Source organism: Astyanax mexicanus, unplaced genomic scaffold, assembly GCF_023375975.1.
Source record: "Astyanax mexicanus isolate ESR-SI-001 unplaced genomic scaffold, AstMex3_surface scaffold_32, whole genome shotgun sequence".
NCBI classification, from domain to species: domain Eukaryota; kingdom Metazoa; phylum Chordata; class Actinopteri; order Characiformes; family Acestrorhamphidae; genus Astyanax; species Astyanax mexicanus.
In genome coordinates, this window is record NW_026040042.1 from 4552107 (window position 1) to 4569099 (window position 16993).

A 16993-nucleotide genomic window follows, 5' to 3' on the forward strand; every position below is an offset into this window, starting at 1 on the left:
ACAGACGATAAGTAAATAACTCTACTGAAAAAAAAATGTAAATTAATTTACAGTGATTGAAATCACTGCTAAATTACAATAATAATCTGTCAAGTTTACACAAATTAAATGTTAATTTTGCATAGCAGTGTTCTACATAAAAATACCCTTTCCTGTATTTTTTACCTCTAACAAATGTCTTGACTGAAATGTGGATTCTGGTATATATCAATAAAACTATCAATATTATCCATAAGATACATTTTCTACAGTTTTATTTGATGTGGGGTTTTTCTATGCCTTTTTTCTATGCAATGCTGCCTATTTAGCTGAATGATTATTTTTACGATTAGCTTTATAAAAGCATGAATTACACAATAAGACTGAACAATCCAGAGTGACTTTCTCCTCCAAAATATCTAACATTCATTTAATTTAGAAAAGTCAGAGAGAGTACATGAGGTCATGCTGCTTCTCCATCAGCAGCCAGAGACTCTCTCTCAGACTCCGGCTGCTGATGGAGAATTTCTTGTCTCTTAATGTGTTTGAGAGCATCAGTTAAAGTAAAGTAGTGAAGAGGTAGAGTTACAGGTATACAGTGAATAGTGAATATTTGAGTAATGTTTTAATCCAGATTATGAGAAGCAAAAACTACTCAGCTAAATAAAGAAAAAATGACTTCAAGTGCAAAATGTGTGGCAGAATTTGTAGGGATATGTAAAACTGGGTCTGGACTACCCCAATCAGCCAATCCTCTATAAGCAATTACTTAGATATTACAGGGTTCTTGCACCAGTCAGATTTAATGCTTTTTAATACCTTTTTAAGACCTTGATGAATATAATTTAGAACCCCAAAATTACCCCATAATTTCTTTGGGAGAAAATTATGTATTATATTGGAAACCTTAGCTAACCTTAGTACTCACTTCTGTAGCTTAGCTAACTCGCCGGTAAGGTCAGTATGTTAGCTAGCTCACCACTAACCTTAGTTCTCTCCTCGGTAACGTAACTAGCTCACTGCTAACATTAGCTAGCTATCCACTAAATGTAGTTCTCTCCCTGTTAACGTAGCTAACTCGCTGCTAACTTTAGTGTGCTAGCTCTCCTCTAACTTTAGTTCTCTCCTCAATAACATAGCTAGCTAACTGCTAACATTAGCTAGCTCTCCACTAACCTTAGTTCTCTCCTTGGTAACGTAGCTAACTCACTGCTAACATTAGTATGTTAGCTAGCTCTCCACAAATTTTAGTTCTCTCCTCGGTAACGTAGCTAGCTCACTGCTAACATTAGCTAGCTCTCCACTAACCTTAGTTTTTTCCTCTGTAACATAGGTAGCTAACTGCTATGGTTAGTATGCTAGCTCTCCACTAAGTGTAGTTCTCTCCCCAGTAATGTATGTAACTCACTGCTAACATTAATATGCTAGCTAATTCACCGCTAATGTTAGCTAGTTCTCCACTGAGGTTAGTTCTCTCCCTGGATTAGATGTTCACGGTGGGCCACTGTATGTTCCCACTGTCATTAAAAGAACCGTCTGAAAATATGATTCCTACAGCAAATTTCCAGCAAATTTGAGGGCGTTTTCACACCAGCACTGTTCAAAACAGACACTGGTTCGTTTGTAATTTTAGTGCGGTTTGATTGAGCAGGTGTGAAAACAGTAATCGCACTCGAGTTCGGATCAAAAGAACCGGATCGAGACCAGCTAGAGGACGTGATCTCAGTCCGGTTCTAAACGAACTCTGGAGCGGTTCACTTGTGGTGAGAACATGATCTGGTCTCGATCCGACCCAGCTTATAAATATACTGATTTTATTTGAGCTTAACTGCTGATGCGACGCAGTTTAAACTGATATATTAGCCAGATAATGCTAATTACCACAGCTATGAACAAATACTGTGTATATGCACGCATGGTCTGTGCTGTGTTCACTGCGCACAGCTGCATAACTTGGTTTACTATGTATAAATCTGTGCTGCTGAACATCCAAACACTGTGTTTGAAAGTGCAGCGTTTCAGTGTTCAGTGTTAAAGCACAGCTATACGGGCTGGAACACAGGATCATCTCACAATATTTACTTTTCCATATGTTTATATTTACTCCCATGCCAGATAGCTCTGACCAATCAGAGGACACAGCCTGTTTGCATGGTTTATTGGTGTGTTTGCGTTTTGGTGCGTTTATTTAAGACCCTAATTACCAGGATTTTAATTTAATACATTTTAAGACATTTTAAGACTTTTTAAGGACCCGCAGGAGCCCTGCATTAAGACTCTTTTCTAATAAAATCAGCAGGCATATTTTCCAGACAGCTGGTTATTTTAGAGTCGTGGCTTCTGCATGTAATTATCCCGACTGTAAACCTCTAGCTCTCACAGCAGCGAGCTGAAGGTTAATGAGCTGCCAGACAAAAAAAAAGTGCAGTCTGGGCTCTGGATGCATCATTCAGAGCGCTGTTTATCAGAGTGCATGCTCTCCATTTTATCCTGTATTACAAAAGCAGACTGGTCCCACTGAAAGCTGGGTATTAATCACCACCATTTGCTGCTGATTAAAGAGCTGGAGAGAGTTTGTCATTGCGTTTCCACTCACTGCCAGGTTGAGCCGGCGGTTTCCAGGGAAACAGAAAATCAGAAGCTTTCAGTTCTCCCAGCTCTCGCTGAAATCCAAGGACCTCCATCTACTGGAGACACTTCCTGAAAACAAACACAGCCTTCGCAATCTGCCGCTCTCAGCAGCCACAGGGCAGGACGGCGGGAGGAACCGGGAGGAACCAGGAGGAAGATGCCTCCGAAATGATGCACGTTTTTCGGTAAAAGAGATACGAAGAGTCTCTCCGGACGAGTTTTTGCAGTAGAGGTACGTACTGTCTACTTTATATCTTTATTTATTGCACAGACCCTTCCAGCATGCTGAGCTGTTGCTGAGCATCAGTACGAGTTACGTGAGCATCAATTAAAATGAATCAGACAGGTGGTAAACACAGCATTCCCATACACCCCATATACCCCCCATTTACCCCCCATTTATATATTCATCAATACACAAATGCCGTCTGACGTTTCTCAAGTGCTGAAGTGCTGAAAAGCTAAGTTTCTCAAAGTATTTGTACATCTCATTCAGTATTATACTGTATAATATTCATATCTTGCTATATTGTGTCTTTGCATGTCTGCATATCTAGATGGGTAACAATGCATGCTTATAATGTTCATCTGCATTTGCATAGTAATAATAGTCATATGCTGCAATTAGTGCAGTGAATCAAAGGTGATTAGGACATAAAGGTCAAACTGCACAATTGTTTACCCCCCAACATTTTTCACAATGAAAATCAATGAAAGTCTAAATGTGTTCAGCTATTTTGTTCCATTAATATTGAAAAAGCTCAATCATCTTTAATTCATCCTAATTTGTTATTTGTTAACATCAAATTTTGCAGATTTTGCTCTTGCTCTTCTCTGCATGTTTTTGGTCATTTTAACTAATAGCCAAAAGATTCATTTCAAGGCTTCAATATGCAATTAATAATCAATAATGTAGACTGATACCTTTTACTATTTATTAAAACATACATTATACTTTTGTGATGTTCACAAAACAACATGATTTAAAAGGTTTTACCTTACTTTTTTCTTTGTGCATCTTTTTTCATACTTTTGAGATTTGTATTTGAATATCTGCATATCTAGGGCAATTGGGTGTCTTAATAATTGTAGTATGCAATAAGCAATGTAATTTTTCTATAAACCAACACATTTTGCATGGTCTTTGTTGCATGTTTTTACGTAATTTTAAATAATTGCCAAATTATTTATTTAAATGCTTCAATGTGCAGTCAAAATAATTAAATGATTAATTAAATAATTGTATTAATTCTTAAATGATGTATTATACTGCATGTACACATAACAACCATTATGTTGCATTGCTGTTCTATTATATATATAAACATGATTTATAAAGTTTAGTTCAGTCTTTTTCTGCATCTGTATTTTCTACTTTTGAATGCATATAACCTGTTGTATTGTGTATATTGCAATTTTGTATCTCAATAATTTGTAATTTCCAATAAGAAATGCACTGCTATTAATCAATCTATGATTATCATTTTCTGCATGAGCCTTTTTTTTTTACAAATTTGACATGTTTGTATCACAGCTTCTATACAGTTCAAATTATGTAGTATAACACCCTTTTTATCACATAATTTTAGCCATATGCCTGCACTGCATGCTCACACAACAATATTTTATAGGTTACATCACTGCACTGTCATATCTACACCAAAATGGTTTTAAAAGTATGATTTTACTCTTTTTTTTCAGCAGATACATTTAAATACCAAGTACTATGGGACAATACAAACCCCTAAAGGAGAAATTCAATTCATTGTGAATGGAGAGTCGAATTCTGACTCAGTCTGAAGTCTGGAAAGTTATCTTGGGATTATAAATGAGAAGTGATGCCTGAATGACCCACATTATGGTGGATACAAAGCCAACGGAAGCCTGTAAACACTCTGAAGCAGGTACTCAGGAAGATACCCCCGCCATCTCCCCAACGTTAGGGGCCAAAATGGACCAGGTTCACTCAGGTGTCCCCCGGGACTCGGCACTACTGGAAGGTTTAAGCACTCATTCAGGACTTGCTCATCAGGACAGTGCTCATCAGCATCAACTCGGCGGGGGTAGTGATGGACATGCACGTAGAGAGCGCTTCACCTCCGACCGACAACAGGCCAGCCAAGAAATCACCATTCTGGTGACCAATCATGAGGCGCAAGGAGTTGAGATTGCAGAAGCTGAGAAAATCGAAATTCCTCTCAATCTTGAGTTAATCCCTTCAGCTGAGTGCACAACACCAACTGAAGATGATAGCTTGGATGGTTCCAAGGTTGTGGAGGACCTAATCAAGCTCAGTGAGCTGCAAGAAACCAGCATGATCAGCAATAGTTCAGCAGTGCAAAGTGCCAGCTTGGTTGAGCGTGACCAAAGTGGAGAAGTTCATATTGAACAAAACAAGTTTCCTGCAGACTCCAAAACTTCAGATCGCACAGACTCAGTGGAACTTTCACAGCGGAAGCAGAACCAGCTACCTGAGCAACCGCAGCATGTGCAGACACAAGTGAGCCTGGATGCCATATATCAATCAGTGGCCACCAGTCCCATGACCCCTCCTCAGGGTTCTGCTGGTTTCTTCTTTCCGTACTCTCTTGCCAAGCTTGGGACCAGTGGAGAAAGTGAAGCAGTGCCACCAGTCCACATGAAAGACGCCGAGCTTCAGGTTGGTGCACAGGTGGAGTACCGATCAGTAGCCACAGCTCCTATGACACCTGTTACAAAAACTGCCCCTGACCTACAGTTGGGGACTCGGTCAGTTGCCACAGCTCCCATGACTCCCATAGCCACAACTGCACCTGAACTGCCCGTGGAGACTCGATCAGTTGCAACAGCTCCAATGACTCCCCTTGCAACAACTGCACCTGAACTGCCCATAGAGACTCGATCAGTTGCCACTAATCCAATGACTCCCCTTGCAACAACTGCACCTGAACTGCCCGTAGAAACTCGATCAATTGCCACTGCTCCTATGACCCCTCTTGCAACTACAGCCCCTGAACTTCAAGTAGAGACTCGATCGATTGCAACAGCTCCCATGACCCCTCTCGCAACAACTGCACCTGAACTGCATATAGAGACTCGATCGATTGCAACAGCTCCCATGACCCCTCTCGCAACAACTGCACCTGAACTGCATATAGAGACTCGATCGATTGCTACAGCTCCCATGACCCCTCTTACAACAACTGCACCTGATCTGCAAGTGGAGACTCATTCAATTGCAACAGGTCCTATGACTCCTCTTGCGACAACTGCCCCAGAACTGCAATTCGGGACTCGATCAATTGCCACAGCTCCTATGACTCCTCTTGCGACAACTGCCCCAGAACTGCAATTTGGGACTCGGTCGATTGCAACAGCTCCTATGACTCCTCTTGCAACAACAGCACCTGAACTTCAAGTAGCGACTCACTCAATTGCAACAGGTCCTATGACTCCTCTTGTAACAACTGCACCTGAACTGGGATTGGGGACTCGATCAATTGCCACAGCTCCCATGACCCCCCTTGTGACAACTGCCCCTGAACTGCAATTGGGGACTCGATCAATTGCCACAGCTCCCATGACTCCCCTTGCGACAACTGCCCCTGAACTACATTTGGGGACTCGATCGATTGCAACTGCTCCCATGACCCCTCTTGCAACAACTGCCCCTGAACTGCAAGTAGAGACTCAATCAATTGCAACAGATCCTATGACCCCCATTGCAACCACAGCACCTGAACTCCAGGTGGAGACTCGCTCAGTTGCCACAGCTCCAATGACCCCAATAGCGACAAGACCACCTCAACTGCAGGTGGAGACTCGCTCAATTGCTACAGCTCCCATGACGCCCATAGCAACAAGACCACCTCAACTGCAAATAGAGACTCGCTCAATTGCTACAGCTCCAATGACGCCCATAGCAACAAGACCACCTCAACTGCAAATAGAGACTCGCTCAATTGCTACAGCTCCCATGACCCCCATAGCAACAAGACCACCTCAACTGCAAATAGAGACTCGCTCAATTGCTACAGCTCCCATGACCCCCATTGTAAGAAAACCACCTGAACTGCAGGTGCACTCAATGGCCACAAGCCCTATGAGCCCCATAGTCCTTAGCTCACCTGAGCTGGTCCCACAACCTGAACCACGAGCTGAGCCGAGACCCGAGGAACTCGTAGAGCCCATACAGGATGTCAGCTGGGATGAAAAAGGAATGACTTGGGAGGTCTATGGTGCTGTGGTGGAGGTGACCGTTCTGGGCACTGCTATCCAGAAGCACCTGGAGAAACAAGTGAAGAAGCAAAGGAAGCTATCTGCAGGAACACCTGCTTCTAACGTCACAGACGCACCCACTCCATTCCCTTCCAGCCCACCTGCAACATCAGCATCTAGTCGCTGCAGTTCATCAAGAGGAAGCAAGAAAAAGGAAGAACCAAGAGGGCAGAGGGCCAGAAGAAGACAGAATCCTTTACGCTTTTTTGCCAGGAATGTTCGGAGGCCAAGCTGCTGCTCTCGAGCGCAATCTGAGGAAAGACACTGAAGTAACACCTCAACAAGTAACAGCAGTTACTGAACGATGGTCCTGATGTAGGTCCAGTGAAGTACTCTGTCCAGATATACTTTACAGTTGTACTGTTGCCAGGATTGGCCTGCCCAAGAAGCACATGTGTCTTTGCTAGTTGTAGCCATAGGTCCAACTGCAGGATCTGTCCAATGACAGGTACCCTTTAATGGCAAGCTATTCCCAGTGGCCGGGTATGTTTTCATTTCTTAGGTACCTTTGGCTTTATGTTCAGACTGCAGTCAATTCCAACGTCCAATGTGGATGCTGAGGTGTGCTTAGCTTCATTACATCCTGCTGTTGAAGCCATTCTTTTCTAAACTTCTGTATTTTTTCTTGATGTTTGCGTCCAGAATTTGCTGGTATTTAATTGATGCTATTCTTTTCATGATGAGTCTAATGTTCCACATGCCACTGACTATGTTTAACAGTTGGAAAGGTATTCTTTTCATGAAATTCACTACCTTACCTTTTCTCACTGCTGCCAAAAAGTTCTATTTTGACTTCATCAGACCACAGATTTGTTTTACAAAATACACTGCCTGGCCAAAAAAAAGTCGCCATCTGGATTTAAGTAAGTAAATGATGTGGGGTTGGTTGGTTGATGCTGCAGTTGGTCTGCAGGTTTAGGTTCAGCAACAGTATGTGCTGAAAAAATGAGGTCAGCTGACTACCTGAATATACTGAATATAGACCAGGTTATTCCATCAAAGGCAATGGTACGGCCATATTCCAAGATGTCAATGTCAGGATTCATGGGGCTGGAATTGTGAAAGAGTTCAGGGTTCAGAGAGCATGATATCATCATTTTCACACATGGATTGTTCATCACAGTGTCCAGACCTTAACCTCATTGAGAATCTTTGAGATGTGCTGGAGAAGGCTTTGTGCAGCGGTCAGACTCTTGGTGAAAAATTAATGCAACACTGGATTATAAATGAAATTAATCTTGTTACATTGCAGAAGCTTATTGAAACAATGCCACAGTGAATGCATGCCTCAATCAAAGCTAAAGGTGACCATTTTTGGGGGGGTTTGGCTTTTTTTTGGCCAGGTAGTGTATATTGGGCTTGTTTAGATGTTCCTTTAAAAACACTTCTGTCCACTGTAACTGGTTTCAGATGGTCCAAGCTGGTCATTCAGACAAAAACTGGTTAGCCAGTTCTTGAGAGCATAGTTTATGTTGCATTTGATTTTGGTCATGCCTGTTAATGTTAGTCATAGTCAAGCAGCATGGTTTTATTGGTTAGGATAGTTGTCTGGCTCAGGTTCATCATACTAGTAGACAAGCTGGACAGCCAGATTATCCACCTTGAGATGATCATAGTGTTTATCAGCGTTCTGATTCCCTACTTACTGTATATGGTGAACTGAAGAAACCTGAAATGATTTAGCCACCTACTAAATCCACTTCACATGGAACTTCAGGCCATCGGTTATGTTAATGCTCAGACCACTTGGCAGCTGCTGATTGTTGGGACAAGGTTTGAAGAGTCAGATTATTCATATTGCTTTGAAATATGCATCACCTGACCTTTTTAAAATGATGATTGTAAAGAAAACATCACCCTAACAAGCAAATTAACGTTATTGAGTTTGGGGTAACCAAAATACAGCAAAGTTTGTTTTTCCTTTTATACTTTGATATTGATCAAAAGTTACATGCTTGTCCAGTTTATCTTATATTCTTCTCTTCAGTTGTTTTACTGAGTTATTTTTGCTAGACACCTTTTATTTCTACTTGATTCATTAATTTACCCAAGTATTGGTTCTTGGCAACACTTTATATAATGATTCTAGATTTAAGTAAAAATTTGTGATGTAATAGTTCATCCAGCTTTTACCATTATAGATACTGATACAGTATAAAATATACATGTATGTTTATTTATTGTTTTATTAGTGCTTATGCATGAATTTTGTAGTCACCCATTAAATATATGTTTCTTAAATATACGTTTAGCCTAGTCGACCAGTCTTTAAGATAAACCCAAGGAACGATTACTGGAAAATTACTGGAGTAAAAGTTAGGGAACACATAGTTCTATGTGAATATGTTACACCCTGTGCAAGGTGCGTTGCCATGCTCATTGCTATCTTACACCCTGCCAACAGTCTATTTAAATGCCTTCCACCTACCTTATTTAAATAGCAACAGTGCTTGTGAATATACAATATCTACATTGATTGGTGGTCTGAAAATGAGGTGTTTTCAGGTACATTTCTGGAGTATTGCTTGTTTATCTTGGGAATAGAAAACACAGGTGCACCACTGACTGAATATAACCTATACTTCATGTTCAGGTAGCTGCACTGTTAAAATAGCAATCCACCAAAGTCAGAGAACACCTGGTTCTAAAAGGATATAAAGGTAAAAACATGCCCAAAACACACCCATGATTATTTAAAATAATTAGTACATGCCTTTAGCTTGTTTTATGCCGCACAAGGCGTACTTTTCCCATCGTTACGATAGCAAAGACAAAATTACACACCCTAAATTAAACTATACTGTGCAGGGTTGACGACTTGCCTAAAGATTGCTAAAATAGGCCCCAATAACTATCCACTAAGTCAGTGAATATTTGTAAAGTTTCTCATACTGCATTAGATTGAATTAGTTTTACTTATACACTAAAAGCACAGACAATCCTATATATATATATATATATATATATATATATATATGTATTTATTTATTTATTTATTTATTTTGCTTACCAACTGTTGCAAAATGTTATAGAACAGGGGTCGGCGGAATATCTGGCCCGTGAGGTTGTTTGTTTGAACTATAATGAACGATAATGAAAAAAAAATGCTTCTCTGATGAGCTTTTGTTTACATACCTCCCCTGTCTCTCTTTCTGTCGCGCTCGCCGTGACTTTTCCTAGTTTTCGCCCGTTCTTGATTTTCCGCTCGTTCTTGTGCTCCCTATCTCCTTATTAGGTTTTTTTCCCCCGGTCGTGTCCCAATTCACTAGCTGGGGCAGCAATAGTGTATTGGATTGCAACCTGTGGAGGGAGGAGGGATGTGTTTATTTATGTTTTTTTTCCTTTTCTTCTTGGGTTTATCTGCTTTGAGATCAACAGTTCTGCTGCAATTGGGTTCAACAACCCTCTGGGCTCGAGAGCTACTAGTCTTTAGAGAACAAAACAAAAAAATTTTGGCTTGGAAAATATCTGACCCATGGCCGAACTTAATTGCCGACCCCTGTTTTAGAGCTTTTTTATGTATTGAAGGAGGCATAGTGAGGAAAATAATAAGTGTAGAGGAGAGGGTAAAGGTATTTAACATGTTCTAAAAGGTATCTAAGCAATGTTTGTCGTACCTAGCACCATTTGTATTATTCTGAAGTTCTCTTTTCTATAGCTTTTGTACGATTACACCCGGATCACAGCCGAGTGGATCATCCTGTTATTGTGTTTAAGCTGAGTGTATTGCAGTAACCCGCAGGCCTTATGTTCTAGTAGGTATATTTTGTGATGGTGACACTTGTATATTGAAATAGCAATGTTTATAAATGTTTATAAATGTTTTAAAGGTAGAGATACTATACTGTTATATACGTGCGGACCTACACCTGTCAGTTTTAATACTTTTTATAAATCTGATTGAATCGATTGATCTCATTACTGTACAGTCATCATTGTCTTAACAAAAAAAAAGAAAATACACGGTGTGTGCACAGTGGTCATACTGCCTTTGTAAAGACTGTTTAATTGAATTACTGGATCTGATTTCCTGTTCTTTCCTTTTTTTATTTAACAATGTTTCTTAATTGACTGAGAATTTACTGCCCGTTTAACCCTAAGCACTCTACATCCTCATCATTCCCACACTACCGTTCTGCAAACGGGTCACATGCTTTCTCAAGTGCATAATGAACATCAGTCAAAGGATCATCATTTAATGGAAATGAGAGGTTGTAAAGAATGTACAGTCTGCATTAAAGATGTATGACTCTTGTACTCTTGTTGCCTATTTTGTAATTTTGTAATGAAAAAGAAAGATAAAAACTGTATAGCGAACAAATGACTCAGAATAATAAGGGTACAGCTGATTTAAGTATGTTTAACAGTATGTTTACATCACAACTTGTTCAGAAATAATTATAATAAAGTGATTACTTATGTCACATAAACATACTTTCCTTTTTTGAACCTGAATGTGGACAGTTTTAGTTCAATTGTTAAATTGTTTGCTATAAGACTCTTCATCAAAAATGGTGCATCATTCACTTAAATATCAATTAATTTAAAACTTTGTCAGGCAGGTTCTATTTAAGTGAATTCTTGATTGAGAACAGGTATAGCAGTAATCAGGTTTGAAAATTTTAACTCATAAAAAATAAACCATAGTTAAGTAATGTTTTAACTGGGGACAGGGCCATGTAGGTTTGGATTTTAATTTTAATAATCAAAACCTTCATTCTGTCGAGTTGAGCTGCCTAATAAAACCGTGCTTCCCTAGTGTATATTTAAGGTCTCTGTAAAACGCAGAATCAACCGGAGATCCGATTTAAACCTATAGTTACTCACACAAGATAGCTAACGCTAACTAGCTCTGTAAACAGAAGCTGTAAGCTCCACCTGTGGGCAGTCCTGAGCCGTGTGAATTGAGGAGTTCTAGAACAGTGTAAATCGAGTAGTTCTAGAAAAGTGTGAATTTAAAAGTTCTAGAACAGAGAACATCAAAGAGTTCTAGAACAATGTAAATTGAGGAGTTCTAGAACAGTGTAAATTGAGGAGTTCTAGAACAGTGTAAATTGGAGGAGTTCTAGAACAATGTAAATTGAAAAGTTCTAGAACAATGTAAATTAAGTTTTATTAGAAGAGTGTGAATTTAGGAGTTCTAGAACAGTGTAAATTGGGGGAGTTCTAGAACAGTGTAAAGTGGGGGAGTTCTAGAACAGTGTAAATTGAGGAGCTCTAGAACAGTGTAAATTGGGGAAGTTCTAGAACAGTGTAAATTGAGGAGTTCTAGAACAGTGTAAATTAAGGAATTCTAGAACCAGTTTACCAGGTTTGATCAGTTAGATTTTTTCTCCCTTAATAATCAAAACCTTCATTCTGTCAAATTGTGCTGCCTTATAAAACCGTGCTTCCCTAGTGTTTATTTAAGGTCTCTGTGAAACGCAGAATCTGTTACGCCCTCGCTATGTTTTCTGGTGTCTTCCCCGTTTCCTAGTGTGTTTCTCTTGTACTTTTCCATTACGTGTGTCTAATTTGTAACTCCGCCCCTTCCCAGGTGTTCTGTGTTTCATGTTTAGTATAAATAGTACTTGTTAATCTATGTTTGCTGTCGGTCTTTGCACCTTCCCCTGTTGTCTGTCTCGCCACGTTTACGTTATTGCTCTAGTTCTCGTTCTTTGGTTGTTTGTAGTTTCTCGCTCTTGTTTATATTCTAGTCACGTTTGGTTCCTGTTTGTTTCCTTTGTGTATCTTGTATATATTTACGTATTATTCCCTGTATATATATCCCTAGCCCTGTTTTGTACTTGTCTGTTTAGTTTAGCTCTTTGTTTGTTTTGGCTGTTTGTTTATGTACATATATTTATTCGTTATTCCCTTGTTTGTTTATTTGTTTATTTGTTATTTATTAAAAGTCATGTCTTACCCGTTTAAACGTCCGCCTCCCTTCTCATCACCCGCTACAGAAAGACCGACCGCCAAGGACGTTTATTCGGGAAACCCTTGGGTTGGATCCGGGCTGGCCATCCGTCATGCCCCCTTTGGGACCTCGGCGCAGGAAAATCCGAGGCCTCGAGGCCGGAGAAGGCCTCGGGCTGGGCGTTCTAAGAGGTCCCAAAAATCGGAGGATTTTCTTGGGGGGGGGCTAACGGTTGGGGCCATCGGCCTCGCTCCAGACCGCGAGGTAGGCAAGGCGGGCAGAAACGCGGACTGCGAGGACTATTTCTGGGATTACGTGGACCTCCTCGCAGCCGCGTCCAGTTCGGAGGACGAGTTCTACCCTCCGACGAGAGCCCGCTTGCCGCCGCTTGCGGAGGCTATCCTCCACCCGCCTCCCAGGGCGCGCTCCACCTCGTCGGCTCCGCAGCTAGCTTCTGAGGCTAACCAGCTAGCTTCTCCAGCGGCTGCAGCTACAGGCATTTCCACGGCTACGCGGCTAACGCAGTTAGCATCTCCAGCGGCTGCAGCTCCAGGCATCCCCACGGCTACGCGGCTAACGCAGTTAGCATCTCCTGATTCCACGGGTCAAGTTTCTCTGGCTGCTTCGGCGCTCACATCTTCTACGGCTGCAGACCCAGCTTCCACGGCGGCCGCCGAGCAGCGCTTCCAGTCACCCGTAGCGGCAGCAGATCTTCGCTCCGGGGTTCCCATGACAACGGCGCTACACTGTACTGCTACTGCCACCCCGGAACCTGAATACGCTGTGGTGAAATTAGGTCAAGTCTCCGTGCAGTCTTCAGCAGCCCGAGTCGTCACTCAGACACCTACAGCCCAAGGGTCCAAGTCTGTTCATGTGAGTGTTCATGTGTCAGCGGTGCCCGCCACCGCCAATGTTCCTGTGCCAGCGGTGCCCGCCACCGCTAATGTTCCTGTGTCAGCGGTGCCCGCCACCGCCAATGTTCCTGTGCCAGCGGTGCCCACCGCCAATGTTCCTGTGCCAGCGGTGCCCACCGCCAATGTTCCTGTGCCAGCGGTGCCCACCGCCAATGTTCCTGTGCCAGCGGTGCCCACCGCCCATGCTACGATGCCAGCGGTGCCCACCGCTCCTGCTACGATGCCAGCGGTGCCCACCGCCTATGTTCCTGTGCCAGCGGTGCCCACCGTCCATGCTACGATACCAGCGGTGCCAGACACCGTCCATGTTCCTGTGCCAGCGGTGCCCACCGCCCATGTGCCGATGCCAGCGGTGCCCACCGTCCATGTTCCTGTGCCAGCGGTGTCCACTGCCCATGTGCCAAAGCCAGCAGTGCCCACCGTCCATGTTCCTGTGCCAGCGGTGTCCACTGCCCATGTACCGAAGCCAGCAGTGCCCACCGTCCATGTCCCTGTGCCAGCGGTGCCTACCGCTCCAGCGCCGACCACGCCGCCAGCCCCAGCTGCTCAAGTCACCGCGCCGTCAGCTTCTGCTGCCCGAGATGCCGCACCGCCAGTGTCTACTGCCCGAGTCGCCGCACCGCCAGCTCCTGCTGCCCGAGTCGCCGTGCCGCCAGCTCCAGCTGCCCAAGATGCCGCACCGCCAGCTCCTGCTGCCCGAGTCGCCGCACCGCCAGCTCCTGCTGCCAGAGACACCGCACCGCCACCAGCTCCTGCTGCCCGAGTCGCCGCGCCTCCAGCTTCTGCTGCCCAAGCCGTCGCGTCGCCAGCGAGGCCCGTCACCACACCCATGCCAGTCCCGGCGCCCAGGACTAAGTTTTGCCCCAAGCCTCGTGTGCCCAGGTCTGCCCCAAGGCCCCCGGACCCCAGCCCAAGAACTTTGCCCAGGCTGGCTCCACGAACTACCCCTATGACTTTAGCCAGTCCTGGGCATCCCCAGGTCTTTCTGGTCCCCATGTCGCTCCCCGTTATGGTTCCTGTGTCGGTCTATGTTCCTGTTCCTGTCTTGTCTGGTTTCTGTGTACCTGTTCCTGTCACCGTCTTCGTGTCTGTTCCTGTCAATGTTTTGGTTCCCGTTCCCATGTCTAGTCCTGTCCAGTCACCTGTCATGTCTCACGTCCAGTCATCGTCCCCTGTCCAGTTCCCCGTCCAGTCTCGTGTCTCGCCCAATGTCCAGTCTCCAGTCACGTCCCCGGTTCAGTCTCCTTTCTTTGTCCAGTCTCCTGTCCAGTCTTCAGTTCAGTCTCCAGTTCTGCCCCATGTTAAGTCTCAGGTCTCGTCTCTTGTGTTTCCCGGCCTCTCCCCGCCGCCGGCCCCCGGGGTTCGTTTTTACGCGCCTCGGGAGCTGCGCGTTTAGGGAGGGGCTTCTGTTACGCCCTCGCTATGTTTTCTGGTGTCTTCCCCGTTTCCTAGTGTGTTTCTCTTGTACTTTTCCATTACGTGTGTCTAATTTGTAACTCCGCCCCTTCCCAGGTGTTCTGTGTTTCATGTTTAGTATAAATAGTACTTGTTAATCTATGTTTGCTGTCGGTCTTTGCACCTTCCCCTGTTGTCTGTCTCGCCACGTTTACGTTATTGCTCTAGTTCTCGTTCTTTGGTTGTTTGTAGTTTCTCGCTCTTGTTTATATTCTAGTCACGTTTGGTTCCTGTTTGTTTCCTTTGTGTATCTTGTATATATTTACGTATTATTCCCTGTATATATATCCCTAGCCCTGTTTTGTACTTGTCTGTTTAGTTTAGCTCTTTGTTTGTTTTGGCTGTTTGTTTATGTACATATATTTATTCGTTATTCCCTTGTTTGTTTATTTGTTTATTTGTTATTTATTAAAAGTCATGTCTTACCCGTTTAAACGTCCGCCTCCCTTCTCATCACCCGCTACAGAATCAACCGGAGATCCGATTTAAACCTACAGTTACTCACACAAGATAGCTAACGCTAACTAGCTCTGTAAACAGAAGCTGTAAGCTTTTTTGAGCCGAGGTGGGCGAGGCCATTAAGGCACTGGTTGACGTCGACACCCTAACGTCTCTCTGATCAACTGGTATTTCTGAGGATTCTCTTTTACTAGCTACTGCAGACAAAGGATGTTAAGGAACAGTTTCATATGCAGCATCCATATACAATTCAGAGAGATCTGTTATGTTTTACAAAGAACAATAAAAAGTATATTTTAGCAGATGGAGACCTTTAATTAATAATATTTAGATTTGTTTGATGTTCTAAAACATTTAAGAGTCATAGACATGCATAAAATAGGAAATCACACTATAGGAATACAGGCCCTATAAAAAGTGAAGAAACCTTCAGAAAGGTCGACTAATTTGGGCTTAATTAATCAAGAACAAGACCTAAACTAAGCACCATCGTATTCCTTAATCTTACAGTAAGAGTTCCTGAAGCAGCTCCTCCTGCAATAATAATCACGCTGCCTCTGCTCTGATACAGCCTGAATAATCAGCTCTTTATTACCACAGTCTCCGGGGGGACGTCAGCTCGTGAGCGAGGGTCCCACTTCAGACCTGAGGAAAACAGAAACAGCAAGACAAGCTTACGTCAACCACCATCTCTCACACACACACACACACCACCATCTCACACACACACACACACACACACACACACACACACACACACACACACACACACACACCTTTAGCATCACACACTGTTACATATCAAACAGAGAAAACAGCCTGTAGGAGCTGCAGCAGATAATCAGCTTCATACTGAACATTTACATTTACAGCATTTATCTGACGCTCTTATCCAGAGTGAATTACACTGAGAATTGTGTGAATTTAGGAGCTCTAGAACAGTGTGAATTAAGGAGCTCTAGAACATTGTGAATGCAGAAAGAACATTTCAGAAAAGATTAAATGGGAGCAAACATTCTATAATAGTGTGAATAAGGGGAATAAATTGTAGAAATGGTCAATGGAAGTTCTAGAATGTATCCCCATTTAGCCAGTACTAGAATGTTTCTGTATCCACAGTGTTCTAATTTTTTTTTGCTCATTGATCCTGTTCTAGAATGTTTCTTTATCCACATTGTCTTTTGTCTTTATTAACTGCTCTAGAATTTCCCCCCATTTATACTGTTCTGGAATGTTTTATCCACACTAGGATGTTTCCCCATCTATCCAGATTTTATCCTGTCCTAGAATGTTTCTTTAGCATCACTGTTCTAGAATGTGTCTTTATTAACTGTTCTAGAAATTTTACCCATTTATCCTGTTCTAGAATGTTTTATCCACACTAGGATGTTTCCCCATC

The 16993-nt window shown here is 42.8% G+C and overlaps 1 protein-coding gene across 3 annotated transcripts; it reads left to right on the plus strand.

Moving 5' to 3' along the window:
* The first annotated feature begins 2442 nt into the window (after nucleotides 1–2442).
* LOC103029959 (proteoglycan 4) lies at nucleotides 2443–8909 on the plus strand. 3 transcript variants are annotated; one of them, XM_049472989.1, is made up of 3 exons: nucleotides 2443–2842; nucleotides 4312–5834; nucleotides 5901–8909. In XM_049472989.1, exons 2-3 carry the CDS (start codon nucleotides 4457–4459, stop codon nucleotides 7133–7135), a joined length of 2613 nt encoding a protein of 870 aa, XP_049328946.1. In that variant the 5' UTR covers nucleotides 2443–2842; nucleotides 4312–4456; the 3' UTR covers nucleotides 7136–8909. The 3 variants fall into 3 exon arrangements, with proteins under 3 accessions (XP_049328946.1, XP_049328945.1, XP_022522186.2); XM_049472988.1 differs by having other exon boundaries at nucleotides 2444–2842; nucleotides 4312–8909; XM_022666465.2 differs by having other exon boundaries at nucleotides 2444–2842; nucleotides 4315–8909.
* The last annotated feature ends 8084 nt before the right edge of the window (nucleotides 8910–16993 follow it).

Coding starts and splice junctions, on each gene's coding strand:
- LOC103029959 (XM_049472988.1), top strand. CDS start 4,457: ATGACCCACATTATGGTGGATACAAAGCCAACGGAAGCCTGTAAACAC.